The sequence below is a fragment of the Chroicocephalus ridibundus genome, chromosome 3, assembly GCF_963924245.1.
Source record: "Chroicocephalus ridibundus chromosome 3, bChrRid1.1, whole genome shotgun sequence".
Lineage (NCBI taxonomy): Eukaryota > Metazoa > Chordata > Aves > Charadriiformes > Laridae > Chroicocephalus > Chroicocephalus ridibundus.
In genome coordinates, this window is record NC_086286.1 from 50,098,851 (window position 1) to 50,122,174 (window position 23,324).

The 23,324-nt window shown below is 34.3% G+C and overlaps 1 protein-coding gene across 1 annotated transcript in view; it reads left to right on the forward strand.

Annotated features, from left to right (window-relative positions):
• Window positions 1–23,324, forward strand: part of WDR27 (WD repeat domain 27) — a 123,639-nt gene that overhangs the window by 14,441 nt on the left and 85,874 nt on the right. Inside the window, exons 12-20 of the mRNA XM_063331032.1 lie at window positions 1,561–1,637; window positions 3,229–3,307; window positions 3,845–3,916; window positions 5,134–5,237; window positions 8,135–8,224; window positions 14,035–14,156; window positions 14,751–14,884; window positions 20,979–21,076; window positions 21,378–21,499. Coding sequence (XP_063187102.1) covers window positions 1,561–1,637; window positions 3,229–3,307; window positions 3,845–3,916; window positions 5,134–5,237; window positions 8,135–8,224; window positions 14,035–14,156; window positions 14,751–14,884; window positions 20,979–21,076; window positions 21,378–21,499 — 898 coding nt within the window. The remainder of the gene's footprint in view (window positions 1–1,560; window positions 1,638–3,228; window positions 3,308–3,844; window positions 3,917–5,133; window positions 5,238–8,134; window positions 8,225–14,034; window positions 14,157–14,750; window positions 14,885–20,978; window positions 21,077–21,377; window positions 21,500–23,324) is intronic.

The following is a 23,324-nucleotide window of genomic DNA, read 5'->3' on the forward strand; positions in this document are numbered from 1 at the left end:
TGCATAGGGTTGTGCCTCCCCAGGTGCAGGACTTTGCACTTCCCACTGTTGAACTTCATGAGGTTGCTGTCAGCCCATTTCTCCACCCTGTGGATGTCTGTCTGGATGGCAGCACAAACTTCTGGTGTATCAGATACTCTTCTCAGTTTTGTGTCATCAACAAACATGGTGAGGGTACACTCTGCTCCTTCATCCAGATTGTTAGAATCATAGAATCATAGAATCATTTAGGTTGGAAAAGACCTTTTAGGTCATCAAGTCCAACCATTAATTTAACATTGCCAGCTCCACCAATAAACCATGTCCCTAAGTGCCACATCTACATGTCTTTTAAATACCTCTAGGGATGGTGATTCAACCACTTCCCTGGGCAGCCTGTTTGAATGCTTCACAATCCCTTTGGTGAAGAAATTTTTCCTAATATCCAATCTAAACCTCCCCTGGGGAAACTTGAGGCATTTTGTCTTGTTCTGTCGCTTGTTACCTGACACAAGAGATGGATCCCCACTTCCCTACAGCCTCCTTTCAGGTAGTTGTAGAGAGCAATAAGGTCTCCCCTCAGCCTCCTTTTCTCCAGGCTAAACAACCCCAGTTCCCTTAGCTGCTTCTCATAAGACTTGTGCTCTAGAGCCCTCACCAGCTTTGTTTCCCTTCTCTGGACTCGCTCCAGCACCTCAGCGGCTTTCTTGTAGTGAGAGGCCCAAAATGGAACACAGTATTCGAGGTGTGGCCTCACCAGTGCTGAGTACAGGAGGATGATCACTTCCTTAGTCACCTACTCACTCACTCCTACTCACCCTAGTCCTGCTCACCATCCTACTTACCTGTATCATTCCTGATACAGGCCAGGGTGCTGTTGACCTTCTTGGCCACCTGGGCACGCTGCTGGCTCATATTCAGCTGGCTGTCGACCAACACCCCCAGGTCCTTTTCTGCCAGGCAGCTTTCCAGCCACTCTTCCCCAAGCCTGTAGTGTTGCATGGGGTTGTTTTGACCCAAGAGCAGGACGTGGTATTTGGCCCTGTTGCAACTTCATGTTGTCTGCAAATTTACTGAGGGTGCACTTGATCCCCTTGTCCAGATCATTGATAAAGATATTAAAGACAACTGGCCCCAGTATTGAGCCCTGGGGAACACCACTTGTGCCCAGACGCTAACTGGATTTAACTCCATTCACCACCACTCTTAGAGCCTGGCCAGCCAGCCAGCCAGTCTGTCACCCAGTGAAGAGTACACCCATCCAAGCCATGTTTCTCCAGGAGAATGCTGTGAGAAACACAACATGTGCTTGTAATAAAATCATCAGTTATTATTCACAGGAATGGGATTTAACATGTAAATACAATGGTCTGTGAATCTAGTCAGGGCCAAGGCTTATCTGTGCTGCTGGGTATCTGAGCTGATAACTGATCTGCTATGCCTGATTTGTATTTATGAAAATCTCACTGGTATGACATATACAAACATGCATATAAATATCTAAAAAGTCTTGACGCTTTTTCCTAATCTGATGCTTTTCCATTGCATTGATTGATTTTTGTGCTTGGTTTTATAACTTAGGTGTTCTTTATTGACAAATTCTCCATTGTGTAAAGGTTTAAAGAAAAACTCGAAAGAACCTTCTAGTAAAACATTTGGTAAGTATAAACCAATCTTGAAATTAATTAATAAAGTTATATTTCTAATAACAGTAATTAACTCACAATTGGGTGGTGCCTAATACAATCAATATATTTATTTCTGTTTTATATATTGCACGATATTTTTACTTTAGTAGGAAGGATTTTATCCTTCTAATAGTATTTCATATCCTACATCTGTATTTGTAGTGAAAATGATGGTAATATGGTATTTTTTGTCTTCTAAAAACAATCCTGTGAGAACTTTCTGTGGATTTTCAGAGAGTTTAGTAGTGTAGAATGTTTACATTTTTTGTAAGTCATTCTTTTTCCATAGCATGCGATATATTTTTTTCTGTATAATTTGCCATTTCTTTCTTAATTTTAGTTTCCTGTTTTGGTTAATTTTGTTGTCCTGAATAGTCTTTTGTCAATACCCGAAAGTTTAGGAAGTTAATTTTTGCCTCAATGTTCTACTGTGTGAAAAAAAAAAAAGGTCTGACTTGCAGTTGCTGTTGAAGCACTTGTAGCTTCTTTGCTTAGCAATAGTAAAGCAAAGTCTAAAAAATACCTGCAAAATAATATTTCATCATCACCTTTTGTTTAGGAAAGATATAAAAATATTAGTAGCTGTATACACGTAGAAATAATCTATTTTTATTATATTGATGAATTTGTTGGGCCTGTTAGAATGTCAAAGTATGTACCTTTAGTGTTGTATGATATTCCAAGAGTGCATCTGCAGCGTTGTAGCTAGAATTCCAGGCTGCTTTGGACATCCAGCACCTATGTCTGTACTACCCTTGGTGACACGCCGCACTCAGACAGATTAGGTGCTGTAAGGAAATCATATGATCTCTGATGGTGAGTGGTACTGGGAGCTTCCCAAGAAGGACCCTTTTCTGCGTCATCGCTACATGAAGAGAAGGGATAGCTGGTGGGAGCTGAAGGAGCTTCTGTCCTCGGCATAGGTAAATGTGCCCAGGAGATGACTCCCAATGCACCTGAAGATTTTTCCTGGGAATATCGACAAAATTTCCCCCTTTACACCATTTATTTAATTAGGTTGTTTCTGCTGCTATGAAATGCTCATATTTAATTTTGGGCTGGAGGCTGCCCTTCAGGCTTCTTAGTACAGCAGTGTGAATGCAGACATTGTTAATGACTTAAAACACATGAAAACCCAAACATTTCTCTAACCACTAACCAGTTTGTTAATGATCTGTAAATGTATTCCATATTCCAAATATAAAGTGTGAATATATTATAGCTAGTGCATATAAAGTCTAAGCATAAAATAGGCAACTGCAAAACACACTTGTGAATCAATGATGAAACAAGTTCCTCAGAACAATATTCTTGTTAATTCAAAGTTTAAAGAAGTTCCTACTCATCGATATTATTGGAGGACAGATGTTATGCAATGTAACAATTCATATTTCTTTCCTTTTCTCAGTAATCATTATTTTAGGGTGATTGGTCATAAATGTGTTTTGTGACATAAGGAGACACCAAATATTTCTACTGTGTCAGCTTCACTGTCTACCTTAACTCTAAGAATATAGTGTTAAAAAAACGTTTTAATGAAAATTAAATTATTTTGCTATAGGAGTGAAAAGCACAGTGAAAGATCAGCCATTGGTTTTCCATAATAAAATTAAATCATCAGGTTATACAGCAGCACCACAGTGAGTAGATACATTACTATTTTGCCTCTTTTATTGGTATGTGATATTTTGTCACATAATAGAGCCATATAGTCTCATGACTGTGAAATCAATGACCCGTGAAAAACAGATATGATATTATCAAAGAAAATAATTTTTAAAATATGTTGTAAAACAAAATCCTCATAGCTTCTGGTCACTGTTCAACATCTTTTCAAAACCTATATTAGGCATCCTGTCTCTTTCATACAATTAAACTCTTTTTGTTTCTTCAGTTTGCAAAAAGAAATGTTTGAGAACTTTATATGAATGGATTTTGACCTTCAGAATACATTATCCAACAAATAATTCACACAAAGCAAAACTTAGGTGCAAACTTGAGCGTTAGATCATTAGAAAGTTATCTTGTTGTCAATGTGTACGTTATCTTACCTACTGACATTACTAGTAGACATAAATAGTAAGAAGGAAGTAGGATTGTTTTTTGTTTGAAAGAAACTATTTCTGTCATGAAACATTTAATGTTACATATAGAAGAGTCTGTGTTCTCTCTTGTAGAATGACCATGTTTTCTCCAAATAATAACCTGAAGAAAAAAGAGGTATCAAAGTGGAAGACCACTTGTAAACAGTAGGTAATCTAGCAACTCCATTAGAAGAGGAACAAATTAAAATTAAGATGAATACAGTTATATTGGAAATATAGTTTGCAGCTGCTTCTCTCATTGGAACTTTTTAGTTAGGAGTATAACTGAAACTAAAAGGCTTTGTAAATTTGCTATAAAATGACTGCAGCAAGTGATTCAGATTATCAGACTATCAATTAAATTTGAGTAAGTCTTACACATAAAAGAAAATACACACATCTATTTTCTTAGGTTTTTGTTGGTAGGAAGAAGAACAGATGCTAAATATGGTTGGAAGCATAGTCCCGACGTTCTTAAGCTGGAATTCTAGTCAGAAAAATAACTGAATGTGGCACAGGGAGACTTAGTGTTTTCAGATCATGTGCCTCACTCACCCCTAAAATCATGTTATCTTAAGCTAATGCAAGCTTACTCTAATGGATTTAAACAGAGTATGCATAACGGTACTATTGGACAGTGGATTCATCATCACTGTGGACACAAAGAATTAATGTTTTTTTAGAGCTGGCACTTTCATGTTTCTTGGTGCAGTATTTTACACACATTTTTTTCTCATTATTATAATTATATAGAGTCTGTTCTATGAAGTACAAACATAAAATTTAAGAATGATTAAATCCATCATTTTTCTCTTTTTATAAAACCATTTTGTAAACAATTAATAGCTCAAGACTAAATTTTTGTAATCCTTGCACACATAGGCAAGCCTTCAGGTGAGCACTTCAGATAATTTCTAGATTGGTTTGCGCTATTTTATGATAGATTAAGCTACTTAGTACTTCAAGTTTTGTCTGGTTTTTTTTTTGTATCTTGTTAAATAGGTTATCAGTGTAATTCTTATTTTTACATACAGAGATATTTTTCATACCGCATATTGCCACAACAAGGTAGAGTTTGCATTCTTTAAATATTTTTATTAGATAGGTATGCAACTTAAGTTTCATTTATATGTACAAGTCCATATTAACTCTTGATCTTATGAATTCATAACGGTTGGTGATAGGAGTAATTTAGGTATGACAATTTAAAATTCATTCTGCCTCTTATTTTGGATTTAGCATAAGTTTTCCAGGAAATATTTATATAAAGATGTTTAGAATAGCTCCCAAAGCACATGTATTTCATAATTGCAATGAAAATGTATCATGGGCTTAAATATCTTAATATTTTTCCTCTCTTTCTCTTTTTTCCTTCTTTGAAGAAAAAATAAAGAATATCCATTGGAAAGCTATCCTCCAGTCAAATATGAGAAAGAGATATCTGTTACATGTAAACCAACCCCAATTTGTTGCATTGAGTATTCTGGTATGTACAGGCTTTATAAAATGTACTGTTGCATCACTGTGCAGAAAGAAAACCAAAATTTGTGTGACATGCTTTATTAAGACCAGGTATTTACTAGGTAAATTCCCAGAAAACTTTCTGGCAATATCATATATGTTTGATCATAATTTTTTAACTTGCAAAACCATGCAAGCTGCTAACACGTATGCAAAAGGATTCTAATTCTTCTCTGATTTTACATCTTCTATCCTTTTGGATTTATTGTATGACTTTCCCACTAGAACTTGAATATTAGTAGTCTAATCAGTAGTCTTTCACTAAGGAATTTATTTTCTGAGACATTTACTTAGTGTCATTAGGGTGTATTAAAAGCTGAAGTTCTGTTTAAAAATAATCAAAATACTCCTATTTCTTATGTAAAGATTATTCCACTTTATATATTAAAATATAAAAAAAGAATTCTTCCATATAACCTAAAGAAATGCTTCATGGCTTTGGAGAAGTGAGCCTTGTAATAGATTTAGTCATTTCCAATCCATATAAATATACAGAAACAACTTAGATTACCAGTCAAATGTATTAGCAAGTATATAATTATGTCAATGTACACTCTGCAAACCACAATACTTCCAAAGTATTTTAAAACGTATATCTTTATAAATATTTTGGGGACAAGCACAACTTTCATCTTCCAGAAATAAAAGGAATTAGACACAATCAGTAACTTTTCTAAAATATATTCCAGCCATCTCTGTGTTCCCTAGAGAACGGGAAGAAATTATTTTCATGGCTACTGAAAGAAAATGGTTGCAGAGAGCTTATTTCTAGGAATGTTATGTGCACTTAAAACTAAATGTTCTTTTTTAGCAAAGAAAAGCTTTGCTATAGTTTCGATAATACATTTTAAGTACAAATCCTCTTTGACTTACACAGAAGAAGGAACATCTTTCTCTGTTTCTGTCTTTATCTCTGTCTCTCGCACACACACGCATGCACACACGGGCTTAAGCAACCACAGTTTAGCAAAACAAGGTTTAGCAAAACTTGCAGAGATTTTTTTTCTTGGAGTAAAAAAATCATGTTATTGTAAGGTTTTAAAGGGTGTTCTGTTATTGTTGTAGTCTGTGTTGACCAGATGGTTCCTAGCTTTACACTATCTTTTGGGTTGCAAATTTGCAACTTGGAATTGAAGCTTGGAGCAGTATTTCAAGTGATCTTTGTGAAGTATGAATTACAATAATTAATATTATGTGCATCTTTAAACATAGTTGAAAGAAAATTAAATAGAAAACTTAAGTAAAACTTAAGAGGTTTTAAAGTTGCATTACTAAGTTAATGCACACCTTAGATTTATCAAACATCCTTTTGTAGTATTGGAAGTGTTATGAGTTACAACTTGTGGATCTGTTAGAAAACAGTTTTCTTCAGGATTTGAGATGATGTTCCGTTAAACAAGCCTCCAAAATTCTATGCAAAATTATTTTCTCTCTTTCTGTATGCACAAGAAGGTTTATGTATTGTTAATTATGTATGTATGTCTTACTTTATATCACTGACCAGATATACTTACCAAGTAGCTCTCATGCTGAAAATCCATACTGTCAAAACTTTAGGAAGAGTGGGGGAAATCTGCAGAAGAGCACCACCCTTTACCTCAAAGACTTCATACTTTTGAGTTTGTGGGGCATGCATTTTTTGGAATATTTTGTCCAGGACTACTTATCTTATTTTTGTGATGAAAATATTTAACAGCATTATCCAGTATGTGCAATTACTAGTACCTGGAGAAAAAGTCGACTGAAATACTGCTTTTCAGATAAAATGAAAAATATTTTCATAAAGTAGTTCTTTGCCAGTTTAGTATACTGGTGCATTTAACTGGTAATGAAAAAAGTTTCTGGAATGCCTCTTCTTAGCATATACATGTACCCCATTGTGTGTCCCACTTAAAAGTAGTTTATAGCAGATGACTCTCAGAGATTAGAAATATGGATCTCTTATCTGTTTATATTGCCATAATGTGGGAAAAAGATGTGTTGTGGAACATAGTATTCTGAACCTGCAATGTAGATGGTTCTTGGACAATGGATAGCAATGTCTAATGTTGGTGAGTCAAGCATGACTTTAATTTCCTCTCCCTTTGTAAACATGCTCAGGAGGTGTATAAAGGGGGTGTTCAGGTGGTACCTTTTTAAAAATACTTTTCACAGTGAACCTAGTAGCACTGATTTGAATTCTGCGCTTCATTTCCTTACTTTCACTGCTATCTTCTCTTGCTCCACCATGTCTTATTTTTTCCCATTCGTTCATTTATCTGCTCTTTTTACTTTTAATTTTTTCAGGAAAAGTTTTTGAGCAGTTAGATTTCACGAATCACTGCCATTATGTAGACATTAAGGGAGTCTATCCTGTCACTGTGTGCCCCTCACTGATTACTAATGTAAATGAACAATCTGAATGAACTTGGATAGTTTTTAGGAGTACCTTATGAAGGAAATTCATCGTCTTTGAGAAGTGATCCAGAATGACTAATACGTGCTTTTCATTCTAATATATAAGAAAAGATGATATAATTTTAATAAGAAAATATAAAAAAATTAGTGTAAGGGAATAGATTTAAATGACTGCTAAAAAATTCTGCACTTAAATTTTGTAGCACTATTTTTGTGAAAAGTTAATTTCTACCTTGTGATGAATAACTGTTTTGAGAATATATCAGGACAAGAAATTAGTTGTGTAAAAATTCATACCAAATTTTGCCATATGAGTTTGTGATGTTCATACAAAATACATAGAAAATATGAATTTTTGGTGTGTGTTTTGTTGTAGTGACATGTGTGATTTTTATTATTAAAAGAAACAGCATATTAGGTCCTTGTTGCTTTCAAATATAAATCATTAGACGCTCTTCTTTACAGGGGATGGAGAGATGCTGGCTTGTGGCCTGGCTGACAAGGCTGTACTGATATTCAATTCCAACCTCACCAATACATATAATGTTTTTGCAGGTAAATTTATGAATTAAATTATGAAAGAAATAGTACATAATTGATTTTAACCTGAAATAGCATAGTAATTAAAAGATTCCGATTTCATCGCCTTGAGAAGAATGGGTGAAAGGGAATACTGCTGATTCAAAATGTAGAGTTATTTCTCTGGTTGGTTAATTTTTGTTATGGAATTAAACTGCCTACCAGGTTTTCCCATTTCTCAGTTTTCTGGGAGGTAAATAGTAGTGTGTCATGATATATATTGCAATCTGCATTGCATATGTATATTACGATAGTGAAATAGAAACAATAAAGACAATATACTATAATGACAATGCATATGTATATTGCAGTAATATATTGTAACAGATTATTAACTAAAAAATTGACTGCAATGACTTGGCAACAAATGTGTTTGGTTTGTAGCTCCAGACTTCTAAAGAACAACTATTTTAAAAAAAAGGGACTATTCCTATGGAGAAATCCATATCTGCAAAAATGTTTGCATGTGCAAACATATGTGCATTACTTAAAATTGCAAATGAGCCTTAAAAAAAATGAATTCTAAATTTCTATAAGAACTGTTTGTCTGTTAAATTTGTAATAGTAGTAAATGTTATGATTTAAAATTCATATAGCAGGACTGATTTACTGTGGAACTTCATAATGGAAGAGGACTGTTATTTACTAGCAGGCCTTAGCAAGTATAAAAGTAGACTATTTAAAGTTATTGTAGAAAATTATTTCTAAGTAAAAATCTCTGATAACTGATTTCTGAAAACTGGGGGTTTTTTTGAGTAATTTTCATTTTATTTTGTGGAAGCAACTGTGGCACTGTGACAACTAATGGAGGTAACATTATTGATATTTTTCTCTTTGTGAGAAAATTGATGAAAATATGCCTTGTGGGCAGGGTAGTGAGGTCTTTTTTTTTACACAATAGCAAGTTCATAAACTTTAAAAAAAATTTGCTTCATGTATCACTGACTAATTTGAGCAAATGCATAGTGCAAGTTACATAAACTGCAGGGAGGAATAGTGTCTTGAGGTTTTATTGATGTATTATTGTCATAGGTTTGTTCTTTAGGTAGCACTGGAATAAAAGCAGTGATTTTGTCCAAAGGGACACCATGTTTCTGGAATATATTAAACATTGTTTTAGAAGGTCAGGATTTCTAAAAATGTAATTAACCAAAAGAGATAAAAGTTCTGTATTTCCTTCCTGTACTTGTTACAAACATCTGTAAAAATAATGATACAGTACTGCTACAGTATTTGTTACACAGTAGTTTAACAAATTTGTTCTCAGGGAATTCAGTGTTTCTTCAGATTATTAAGACATCTTTCTTAAGTAATTGGAAGAAGGTAAGATGTAAATGATTTTCAGGAACTTTAAAGCCTTTTTTTTTTTTTGATAGCAGGGCTAAGCTGAACATAAAGTAGCACACAAATATTGCAAAATTATTCCATGAGGCTATAAATGATCATTGTACAGTATGTGTTCTGTAGCTGTTCTTTGCAGTTTGTCTTTTGCATCACAAATCCAGCTTCTCTTTATGTGAGCCACTATCAAGAAGTTAGGCTGTTTTTACTTCAATGTATATAGAGATTATGTGCTGCAGAAAGTGACATTTGAATCCTGTGAAATACTCTTTTTTGGATGTTTTTTTCACTGGAGTTTGTTTTTATTCAGGCTTCATTGATTTTGGACTGGTAGTAGCTGGGTTTTATCTTTGTTTCCTCTGAGGAGAAGATACGAATTTCATTGACTTTGTTGCAGCCATACGGCCATATATTTGCTATATACTAAATAATATCAAAGGAATGGTTTGATACAGGCAATAAAAGAAAACATAGATTTTAATAAGAAAAAAATTCATTGAAAGCAGGGGAAAAAAGTTTAGAATTTAGAGGTTTCTAAATTTGAAAGAAAATCGTTTATGTTACTCTGTAAATCATGAAGGAAACAGTATTTAGGTTTTGACACATTAACAAAAGGCTTTGTTTTTCTATGAAGTAAAATTAAATATTATGATTTTATAAGATGTATTTTAAGATGTGTTGCTTAACATACAGAATTCAAATTCCTGTGCTAATTCAACATTCAGAGCTCCCTAAAATACTGCAGTAGTCTGCAAATGCAGGCTAATTTACTGTGATGAGAAGAGTAACCTGCAACAAACTTCATGATACTACAGAGAAGCTTTTTCTGGTTACAGTAGTTAAGGTGTCAAGTACTAGTTCTTTTTCTTGCTTGAAAATTTTTTTGATTTATTACTAAATTCTTCTTCTGACAATTGGCTTTGTTCTATTCGTTTTCTTAGGTTTTGCTCTACTGTCTAATTTATTTCACTGGTACCTTTTGTTCTTTATTCTATGTCTTTTTTATGATGCATAGTCTGAAAAGTATAGGTAACATAAGAATGCAACTTGTGCAGGTAGTTCTTTTCAAAGGGAACATAAATGTGAAATTGTCAGATACTGTACTATAGGGGAGTAGGAACCATAAACCATCAGTTACGTGCTTATTTCATTCATGTAATTCTTCTGTACAGTTCAGATTATCATGAAATCACCTGTTTATTTTCTACTTTAAATGCCTTTGGTTTTGAAGTGTCATAATAAAAGTATTTTCATTAAAACCCATGAAGCATTGCTCTTATTCAGAGCTGCAATCAATGGTAACGTAAAACTTTCCTTTTTCAAGAAATGGCAATATCTCTTCTGTTAAAAAATTTCAAGGCAGCATTAACATCTGAATATAGCTGATTATCAAAAATCTTATTTTTATAATGCACCATCAGAGAGGAGTGGTATAACAACAGCTATTTTGCTATAAGCCTAATTTATTCGTTTTTGTTCCCTGAAGTGCTCAGTTACACTTTTAAGTAGTTCTGCATTCCTCTTCAGTGTTGGCTCTTCAGGTGTCTGTGTCCTGTAGTGAAGTGCAGGTAATATTGGCCAGCTTTAAAAGAGTTACAGCCAGCAGGGCCTCTTTGAAGAAGTATTTTTCAAAACTTCTCAATGTGCTTCAGGACTGGGGAACCCTGAGTAATGCCTGTTTTGAAGCTTACTGGCCTCTTGCAAGCCAGCTGGCATCTCCTTCACTGTGCTTTGGGATTGGGGGATCTGGAATGCAGAGATTCTTACGCTTTTTGCATGGTTCTTCCAATTTTCCAAACCTCAGATTTTCCTAAAGTTTCTCATGTTCCTTACCACTTTGGAAAACTGTTTTGTGTATTCTGGTAAGTTGTTTTTGTTTTCTTTAATGCAGATAATTCAAGGATTCCAAATGGTTTTACAAAACCAAAGCCTGCAAATAAATCTTTGTGCTGAGAATAAAATAAGTGTAGTAATTACATATATACTTATCCAGTACCTATGCAGTTTTCTGGTGAAAATTCTACAGGTCTTTGGTAACTGAGAATTAAAATATCTTGTTTAGAAGCCTTTTTATAGATATAGGTTATCGAAGAAGATTGTAATTGCTGAGATAAATTGATTAGCCTTTCTGTAATTTAAAGCAGTCAATTTTTTTTTTTTATATAAAACTTCAGTTGACTAAAGAGAGAATGTGCACAAGAGGGCAGCATAAGAACTTTGAATTTTTTAAGTATAGGTGAAATTCAGCAGACTTCATCTGGAAAAATTAGAATAATGCGGGCCAAAGTTTGTTAATTTTGTTTGACATATTTTCTTCTGTTTTGACCTTTTTGATCACCTTCAATATAATTTTAGATCAAATTAATAATTTTAGCTTCTGGATGATGTTTCTGGCTTTTGAAGTTCTTTCCTTGTAGTTTTCCAATTTGTTTTTAACTGTGTGACACCAAACTGGAAAGTCTGTTTCTATTAACTGGAGATGATAATACTTTAAACTATGATTTTTAAACAGGTAGTTACATTTTTTTAATCTAATGAGACGGTCTTGCAGAAGCTGCTGTAGTGCAACGTTCATTGTGTTTTTACAAAAACCAGCTAGCTCAGTAATAAAAGCCCAATGGATAAAATAAAATATTGCAACTATTTGCAAGGTCTTAAGTGTTTTCTGGGTCATGTTTAATATAAAATTTCATTCTAATATAATACTCAGATTTTTTTGAGTAACACTGTATCTTTTTTTAAATTGAATTTCAAGGATATTTCTTGAAAATGCTCTTCCAATAACTTTCAAAAACTAGGGTCAGAATTGTCATCATCTGTAGATAAATTAGATTGGTCATTCTTTTGTACCTGCTTATATTTTGTGTTTTAACACACTGAACTTCGTCAAAGACAGGTGTTCTGTTGCTGGGACTTCTACAATAAGTACTTATTTGCGGTGAGTTCCTTTATTGCATTATGTGATAAAATCCTTCTGGATCTCATTAGCCTTGCCTTCCTTCCTTTTAAAGCAGCATCTAATCAATTACATTGTCTTCTTCTAGAATATATGCCACTTTGCAGCTCTGTAAAATCAGTTTCTAAGCACTTGAAGTTAAGCATCCAAAATGAAGTTCATATGAAGCCTGACTCAGATCTTGAAGGCCTTCAATGCTAGAGTAACCATCCTGGGATTCAGGATTTTTCTCTGGGATGAATCTTCCTGCACCAGTACATTTCTTGCAGGCCCATGACAAAAAATAAACCAGTCTTTAAAAGCTCCAGTGTGGCAACTTCAGGTTTTCTGGACTTTCAACCCTCTGTTGTTAGAGATGAGCAGAGATGAAGCCATCTAGAATGAAACACTCAGGACAGCTTATTAGTCAGAGTGAAATAGGACATGTTCATCAACACTGGGCTAGATGCCAGGTTTTGGACCTCTCCGTGAGCCGAATACTGGCTAACAATCAGATGCAGAGAGCTGTGGTCTTGCATGATGACCATCCTATTTTGCCACTTGGGTACAGTAGCAAGTCACAGGGCTCTGGACCTTCACCATCCCAGCTGCACTTTGAAATATTTGGTAGCCATGTTGTCAGTGATGGTTGTTTTCTTCATTCTGTTGCCTCAATATCCCTCTTTGGGTAGTCTTCTTCAGACTAATGTTTGGACCTCTGTCCATCAGAAGACATTGTTTCCAGACCTTAGAAACATTAGGAGCTGATTGTCAAACTTCTATTTTCTGTGGAGTTTTTTGCCACAATTTGGAATAATTTTAATCCAATTCAGCACTTCGCTCTGAGACAGTCAGTATTTAATGAAAAAGATCAGAAATACAACTTAGCAGAAAGACTTACTTTTAACAACAACCTTATAACCACTTCTGTGCTTCCGATTCAGTTTGGTGTGGAGATAGAATTTTTTAATATTACTGTGACAGTAAAGTGCTGTGAATGTGTTTTTGTTGTTTACTTAAAGGAAGTTTGTTTCTTTGTTATATATTTGTTTAGAACTATTTTATAGTTCTAGTTGAGTCAAATCTGAATTGACAAAAGCTGAAGAAAATTTAGATACTAGTTTTTATTCTTTTAGAATGTGAATGTCTGTAAAAGATAAATGTGTCTTGTATATTTGTTATAACATTTTCTTACAAACTCCCTTACAGCAACAGATGCAATGTCATGCAAATGCGTATGAGATTTCAGGTAGAATAACTTGGTATTTCTCTAACCTTATTTAATTTAGTGAATCTTAATTATTAATGAGGCATTTTTCTATAGTTTTTGGTGGAAGAAAAAATCAGTAACTGGTTTACTGTTACCAGTTTTAATCCAAGCATTTGAAGCCACTATTTAAAATTTGCTTTAATATTGTGTATAATTATATTAAAAAATAGTATTAACTCTAGAGAAATGTATAAATGCAAGAAATAAGCTTTATGATATTTCCATTATGATTTTTATTAGGTCATGATGGTGCAGTTAACTCTGTTGGCTGGAGTCACGACAAGAAGTGGTTAGTTTCTGCATCAGAAGACAGAACTTTAAGGGTCTGGTCAGTCTGCAAGAATGAACCTGCCTTAATTCTGGTAATTATAAACTCTTGTCAGTTTGGTTCACAGGGGATGGTGTTTTGCATTTTTACCTACTTCTATTTTAGCAGTTCTGTAGAAGGAACATATGGCCTGATTTTCAGAGTTACTGAGTGGTGGTGATTCAAACGGATACTATGATCTGGGTGACCTCCGTTGACTTCAAAATGGGCTTTTATCATGACAATTTATGAAAAGAAAATATCCAGTCTTGGTAGACAAAACTAGCAGGCATGTCTGAAAGTTTTGGTTTTATTGTCTGCTCTGTGTATTCTATTTTCATTGTCTCAGTTCTGCTTGCCTGTATAATTACTCCCCCATTCAAATGTAAGTTTAGAGTATGAAGACAGATTGTATTAGATTCAACTGACTAGAAATACTATAAGCTTTACTGACAACTACTTTAAGTGGAACTAAGACTTTAGTTTGAGTTTAATAGATGTGAAAAGTAGGAAGGGCCACTATGTAGTAGATTAACCTCCTGCGTTATGGTTAGGATACCAAGGAGACTATGCTTTAACACCAGGAATCTCAGACAAAAAATATTCAGTGTCTTCAAATGCGTTCTTAATAATTTACTTTGTATTTTAGGGCAAAGAGAAGTTCCTTAAGACTGTACGCTTTGCGCAGTTTTATTTTATAGATGCATTTATATTGCTGTGTTGTGGATCTGAATTTCATCTATTAAGTTTCCATCTAGACACAACCAAGGATGACCTCAAACGGTGAGTAAAATTTCTCATTAATAGTCCAGTGAAAGTACTTGTACTGTTTGATCTGAGATTTTTTGGGTTGTGAGGCGGTATGGGGTAGAGGGCAAGAATATTAACAGAAGAAAAAAATTGAACAAATAGTAAAAACTAATTGTAAAAATATTTCAGTTCTGGCATAATAGAAAAATAATTGAAATGTCAAATAATTTTTTATAGTGCATACCTTATCTGGTGCAAATACAGTTTTACTATTACTGTTACCATTTGGGACATTCTGAGCTTTACCTTCTGCCTGGTTACATCTTAGTGTGAATTAATGTACAAAATTACATTTGAGAAGCTGTTGCAATTCTTTCTCTCATGGGAATATTTCTATGTACTTTTCCTTTCAGAGGCTCCAACATGCTGTGCCTGTTTTCTTCCTTCTCTGTCAAGTAGAAGTAGATCACTCTCATAATTGCCACTGACTTTCCAACTCTTTTATTGTACTTAATTACTTTTCTTATTATCCTATTTTGTCCCTATATTTCTTCATTGTTAGGCATCCTTCCTTCTGATGTGGAATCAATTCTTTTATTAAGTGTCTGATATACCTTTTCTGTTCTTTTAGTTTATAATTAGAACTAAAACTGTCCCTGTATCCTTTTACTAAGTTTCTCTGCTCTTCATTTTATTTTGCTGGTTTCCAGCAGAATTTGTGTATATAAAACTTTATTATAATATATATATATGAATGTATATATGTATATGTTTAGATGTAATAGCATTTAAAAAACTCTTGAAGATATATTTTTCTTTGTCTGATATTATGACTTTATATTTTGAGTTCATTTCCCAGCATTTCTTTCTTTTATGGAATACTGCATCACGCCTTTTGTTTCTCACAACTCTTTAATCCTGCCTTCTGAGTCAAATTTGGAAGAATGCTTGCATAGAACTGATTCAAAAAGGTGCTCGATCTAACCCCAAATCACGCTTTATACCCTTAATTAGAAGGATGTGGCAATGCAGTCTGGCTAACCAATAGATTGCTACTGCATTTCAGGGGTGAAGAAGGTACAATGAGAAATCATATCACTGTTTCTCTGTGCAGAGTTTCCAAAGAGCTCCTTGTAAGTCTTAACTAAGCATCACAGCAACTTAATTAAATGGTTAAATAGTGATTCTGTTTTAAAGGTGAAACTGAGAAGTGGAAATAAGAAAAAAAAATGTTATATTCCTTATTGGCTTATTTAAATATATCCTAATTTACAAATGCCATAGAGGAGATTTATTGCAGTTCTGGGAACAGAATAGAGATCTCCTGACTTCTGCTTCTATGATTAGTCTCAAAATGATTCACAACCTAAAAAAATGTATTTACCTTTTCCAAAATTGCTAACTATTGAATTTCCACTCTCATCAGCAGTTGTGCATACTGATATGAAGTGTAACGATTTGCTTCTCAGTTTATTTTTTTTAATTCTTAATTACTTTTAAGTCACGTAAGAATTTGAGCTGAACAAAACATCTATGAATTGTTATCTCACTTTTATGGTTTTATGTATTGTTTTAAATATCAGCATGAGCAATTTGAAATGAGTTTAACAGGATAAAATTGTGTTCCAGTAACAGAAACAATGCATTTTAAAGCCTTTATATTTATAGCTGGTTGTAGTAATCATACATACAGTAAGGGAAGTAATGATAAAATATCTACTCTGATGAAATGAGAAACTATACCAGGACATATTATAGATGGATAAAGCAAAAGCATGGTAAGTGGGTTTAAAACTTAGCATGCTAATGATACATAAGAGAGTGTTCATTTCAGGTACTTCTGGAAAGTTAATGTTCAACTTCTTAAGTAAATGGGTTGCACAGACCTGATCCAGCAGCTTGGTTCCTTTGAGAATGGAAACTAGATGAGAAGTACATAACTCATAACAACATTCTAACAGCAACCATCTCTAAATGCTTTTAATTTTCCCATGTTTATCTTTTCTTATGCCTAAGATTCATTACGTCGGGTCAGTGAATGACATCCACTCTCCTCTGTAGTGTAAGAGAGAATATTTTTCAGTTATGATGAATTCTAAGCATTCCAGAAGATGAAGTGATTCTTTTCCTTTTCATGTAACTGGTTTTCTTACTTTACTGAACTCCAGGCTGTGTCTGGAAAGGTATAATGGGACTACTGTTTGAAGATAATTTTTTACAGTGCATATAAATATGTTTTTAATAGCCTGAAACCTTATGATCTGTTATACTGATGATGATTGTGGTCTGTCAATTACTTTCGACTTTGTCACGTGTAGCCATGTTCTTGAAATTTTAAAAGTCAGATCCACATCAAGCTGGTTTTGGGGGTTTTTGGCAGTTTTATTTAGATGCCTATTCATCTTCTGGTTTTAGCATAGTAACACACTTCCATGCATTGAAGTTTTTTTGTGTGTCATCAAAATATTTCTACTGTACCCTGAAAAACGCTTTCAGTGAAGGACACATCAGTCTCTCAATCTTTGCAGGAAGTGTTTGTATCTTAAAATCTGGTTTTATATTTTATTTCTGAAGATATACCATTCTGCGGAAAATAACTATATATTGTAAATGTATGCCCCAAAAATTATTACATGCCCATACCTTATCCCAAGATGTATACTTGGGATCTATCTTATATACCAAGTATGTGGGATATAAGAGATGACAGAGGCTGGTCACTTACACTGTTGTCAGAGTTATAACGATTGAAGACATTAAAGGAGGATGGAATTGTAGTTTTGAGTATATCAAACAAATATGACTTTATTTGGATACGTGATCTCTAGGATTGTCAGCTGAGATTATGTGCTGTGCATAGAATTGGAGACCTGGAAAAAATGCAGTAAGGAGATACTGTTCATCCATTTCTTTGCCTCTATCAACAAGCCTTACTGTGGCTTGAGGAGGTGTTGGTCTAATTTAGACAAATTTAGGGTGCATTTATGCTACAGTAGCCTGTCCAGTTGACTTATGCGATGGAATTTTGCTTATATTCACTTCACACTCTTGGTCTTTACCTGTGCATCATTTTCTCGGGCTTGTAGCATTTTGTAATAGCTGAAAACAACCTCACAACTGTTTGTGACAGTGTGTTCCTATTGGAAATCTTGCAACAAAGGAATTATCTTTGCTAATGACAGACTGTCAAATTTATCCATGGAAAGTGGTCAGATCTGAGATAGAGTTCTTGATCTAGTTGTATATAATCTTGTTTTCGGAACTTGCTTCTGATAGGAAAATAAAAATCTTTCCTTTCGAAGATTTCTTATCTTATTTGTTATTATCTTCTTCTTCTTACTTACAAAGTAACCCGTGTTATATTCACAAAAATCTGTTGTTTTTCTGCAGACAAAAGCACGGTTATTTTGTTAAACGCACCTTACTGATTAGATATTACAACTTTAAAACTTTTCCTTTGTGTGCTCTTCACATGTTTATCTTGATAAACATTACAACACCTTCTGGCCTTTACTGGATTAATTAATCTGATTAATTCCTCAAGAACAAGCCCTTTGTAAGATATAGAACAATCTCTTCTATAGCAAACAGGAAATTATGTTAACTTAAGATGTAGATTTTGCACTTTTGCTTATGTTTCAACATACATTTTTATTCTCAAAGTCTGTTCTTGTATATTACACGTGAGAGGCATTTAAGCTTTTGTTTTGTGTCTGTTTGAATTATGTAATACCTTTCTTCAACAACCTGATTACCTACCTTCTGTGTTGCCTGTTAATTCTTAGTTTATGGAGGTATTAGTAAAGCAATAAAAAGGTAACCCAAGTTGTTATATAAACTGTAATCTCTAAAAGGCAAGAACTAACGTACAGTCTCTAGCTGAGTGTGTCCACAATGCCTGGCTGAATTCTAGTTGACTTGCACTTTGACTTGAATGTCTATAGGACATGTGGCAAATGCATTGTGTCCAAAAAATATAAGGTCTTAAATATAGTAAAGTTCCTCTTTTTTTTTCTTCTTCTTTTTTTTTTTTTTTCCTTTGTTACTTTGGTTCAGTTTTCTCCTAACTTGTACTTGACAAATCTCAGTTTATTGTTGGTTGAAGATTTGCTTTCTAGGTGAAATTCTACCATCTGGGAAACACCCTGTCACGTGTTTAGCTATGTAGCAGATTGTACTGTAGAAGAGAGATACTTCAGCTAATTCAAAACAATTGTTCTTGCATTTGGGAGCAATCTGTTTCATTAAGCCTCTTCTAGCAGGGTAAATTAGACCAGAGGAAGCTTCATGCTGCCTTCATTAGATTGTTCAGCTTGTTTAAAGTTAGCTTGGATATCTTTACCCCAAAATGGAGATAAATCAGTTGTTCCTGAAGTCTAGAACAGTTTATTCTTGTAGTTTAATTGAATAAAATACTTCCGGAATCCAGAAATGGATCTTGGATTAAATTGCAAAATACTTCAGTTTACCTTCTGCTTCACCATCACCGCTGAGGTAGCTCTAATGTCTACCTGGAAAAGCTCAGCAGATCATTGTTTAAGAGTGACAAAGAAAGGCAAAAGCAAATCATTAACCATTTTTCTTTTGAAATGATCCAGCTGATAAATGTATTGCTTTTGTCAAATGATCTGTTCTGCAAACTTTTAGCATTGTCGGAAAGAAACAGTAATTATTCCTATAAGTGTGTCACATGTGAACTTTTGTATTGTCTTTAGACAGACATGCAAAAAGGGAAGTATAACAGTTACATTGGAATTATTTTACTGCATAGAAGTGCCTGCTTTTAGAATATTATGTAGAAATTTTGAGTTATTGAGGTACATTGAACTTTGCTGGCAGCTAAGCCCCCACACAGTTGCTCACTCGCTCTCCCCCAGTGGCATGGGGGTGAGAGTTGGAAGGGCAAAGGTGAGGAAAACTCATGGGATGAGATAAAGACTGTTTAACAAGCGAAGAAAAAAAACCCCAAGCGATACAAAAGTAATCACTCACTAGCTTCCACCAGCAGACCAATGCTCAGCCAGTCTCTAAGCGATGGCTACTTTAAAACCCGCCCCCCCCCCCCCCCCCAAGTTTTATTGCTGAGCTTGGTATTATACATTATGGAATATCTCTTTGGATAATTCATGTAAGTGGTCGTGGCTATGTCTCCATCTGACCTCTCGCACTCCCCCAGCCTATTCACCCTGGGGGCACAGTGAGAAATAGAGGATATCTTAATGCTATGCAGACACTGTTCAGCCATAACAGATAGATAAACAGGTAAGATAAAACCCTGGTGTGTTATCAACACTGTTTCATTCACAAATGTAAAACAGCACTATACAAGCTACTATGAAGAAAATTAACTGCACCCCAACCAGACCCAGGACAGTTATTAACAACTCTGTTTATATTCCTTAGGTGACTTCTATGGAAGTCATACTCTTCTTGCCCAGCATATCCATATCAATGGAGGAATGTTTTCTGTTGACTTTGGTGGATTTAAGATCAGATCCATGTTGGCAGTGCTGATATATTTCAGTAAACGGAAAGAATCTAGTCAGACTAAATCACAACACAGTTTTGCCTTGTGTGATATAAATAAATCTGAAGTCATTTTAGAGGACTCAGTACGTCTGCAACATCTGCATGGAGCTGGCAGACATCCCACAGGACCTTGAGTAGTCCACTGTATGTTGGGAAGCTAAATTTCTTTGATAGTGTGTGATCAGCCCCTTGTTCTGTTCCCACCTAAGTAGAAATTATTCTTTCCTCACTGGTTTCTCCACATTTTCTTTCTTATTGACCCTATAATCAGCACATGAAGTGCTATATGGAAAGTACTGGTATTTCTGGTTTTTGATCATAGGTACTTGACATTTTCAATGTACATACAGGATTATTTTAGTATTTCACGTTGGTGGAAAGATCTATCTTACAAATACATGTTTCTTTTCTTCCAAATGAGTTTTGTTACCAAGTTTTTTAATAGAGTTCAGTAACGAGTCAAAAGGTCTGCAGCTTTAATATTTAATAATGAAAGAAAGCATTTTGGTTTGCTTTGTGATTCCAATGGGAGTTTACTGGTGGCCACAGATCATAATTTATTTCGCTAACACTAGCATTCATTTGATATTTTTTGCAGATACAAACAGAGAAGTGTTTGCAAATTGGTACAGAAATTTCCCATGGCTTCAACAATGGAGATTACCAGCCTTTCAGCAGTAAATGATTTCTACTCTTGTATCCTTTGTATTTCTTATTTTCTTTATTGTTCTTTGGACTTAATTACATGGAAATAACTGGTTAAAGTAATTAGCATTTGATTCTTTATTACTCTTTTTCTATTGGACTAAAAATGTTGTATTTTTTGCGAAGTTGAACTTCAGCCGTGGACATAAACTTTTTAGTACTGCAAGATTTTTGATGCTGCTCATAGAGCACTTAATGGAACCGAGTCTTGATACCTATTTATCTTTCTTTTTGTCTATCTATATGTTTTTATTCCTTTAGATCAGTTTAACTTTAACAGAGAACTGTACAGATATTGTGCTTACAGCTGGCAGCAACCGAGCACTGGAAGTTTTTGACCTCAATGCAGGCTGCAGCACAGCAGTGATACCAGAAGCTCATACTAGATCAGTCTATCAGATCTGCCAAAATAAGGTATATGCTTTATTGAATTTTATTTGTAGTACCAGTACAACTCCACCAACAAAGAAATTGGAGGCTAAAAATATAATTGATAGTAATCAATAGAGTTTTCAATATGTTGGAAAGGATAGGCAAGGTCATAAGTCTGTGTGATAAAGGCACCCAGATCTCGTATTTTCTCTAGTGGAAAGCAGGGAGCAGTCAGAACAACTAAACAAGCTTGCTATCGGGGAAGCGTATATTACCCTTTACCTTACTTGTGCCAGACTGTAATACTGTAGTTCAGCAAGAACTTTTCCTTATGTAACTGTTCTCTCCTAAAGTTGAATCTGAACCCGTCTAATTTATTCTGAAACTTCAGAAACAGCAACTAAAAAAAATCGCTCAGTACTGCAATAGAATAAATTATTTAAACCCCCTCATGCTTCATCTGTTTTTTTTTTTACTTGAAGATTGATTTGAATGTTCGGAAGTCTTATGATACCATACATGCTGGAATGCCCACTGTGTTGGGTTTGGTTGAGTATGGTTCTTCATTTCCAGTTGGAAAGTCCTTGCTTCTGTGGGTTTAAAACAATTTCTTATTACTACTTTTGTATAACTCTTTGTGGGTTTTCCTGAGAGATGTGATCTGGTAAAATACTTAAAATAGTGCAAACTATTTCAGTACTATTTGTAACACATATAGGCTTAAAGTTCTGGCTTTTCTTTTTGCTTGGTCAGCTTAGTGGCTTCAGGTTATTTAATCAAGAAAAAATTTAAAGCTGTGGGCAGCTGTTCACTTGGGGAAAAAAACTAGAGGTATGTAGTATAGCAAATAAAATTGATCATTTTGGGGGAAAATTATAGATCAAGGTTCTCCATTTTTTCAGTTATATAAAATTAATATTTTAGATAAATCAATAGGAAAATTACACATCAGCTACTTTGTTACAGGTGTATAGTTTAAAGCTGTATTAGAGTAAATATAACTCAGTGCAATTACATTAAGATAATATGCTAAAATATTTTATAGACTTATAAAAATATGCAGAATGCTGTGTGTAAATTACATCCTGTTTAAAGTACGGAACACATTGGAAACTAAGGTTTAGCTAGTGATGAGGGGTAGTGCAATAGAAACAAATCTGTGGAGTGAAACAGTTGATACTGCAGATCCAGTACCTACATAACAAAATTTGTGAAGGCTTTCCTTTGGACTAGCCTTAGTCTCATCTTGAGGACTGAATGCTCATTAGTGATTGCAATATATATATTCTTGAAGTGCATTTTCTGGTTTAGGTCCATGCAAATCAGTTCCCATATTCCAAGACTGCTTCATGATGCTACCTGGACAGTAGTAAGTGGGGATGATCAGGAGATTTGTTCTTTAAATAAATAAATAAATAAAATCTATTTGGAAGGTCTTGCAAAACACTAAGCAGGATATGTTCTGTTTAAGTGTAGGAGAAACCTGTTAGCAAATTATTAAATACATAATATATTCTAGAAACATAGGTGAACAGCATGACATTCTATTATTTCTGGGTTTGGACATCAGCAGCTGTAAGCAAGTATATATAATTTGCAATGTAATGACTTTGATTTTTAAATTGTTCTTTTGGTCAGTTCTAGAGATTGTTTGTAGGAATTGTCAATATGTGAAATTTATCTCAACCTGCAGTGTACTTGATTTAAGCTTATTATATCACTTGCAATATGTTCTCTTCACAGCAGACATTGTCTGATGTATAATAGAACAGTATTCTGAATCTTCCTCCAGAACAGTTTCGCAGGAAATATTGCAAAAAGAATTAATATATAGATATAGAAGATTTGGCTGCACTGACTGTTATAA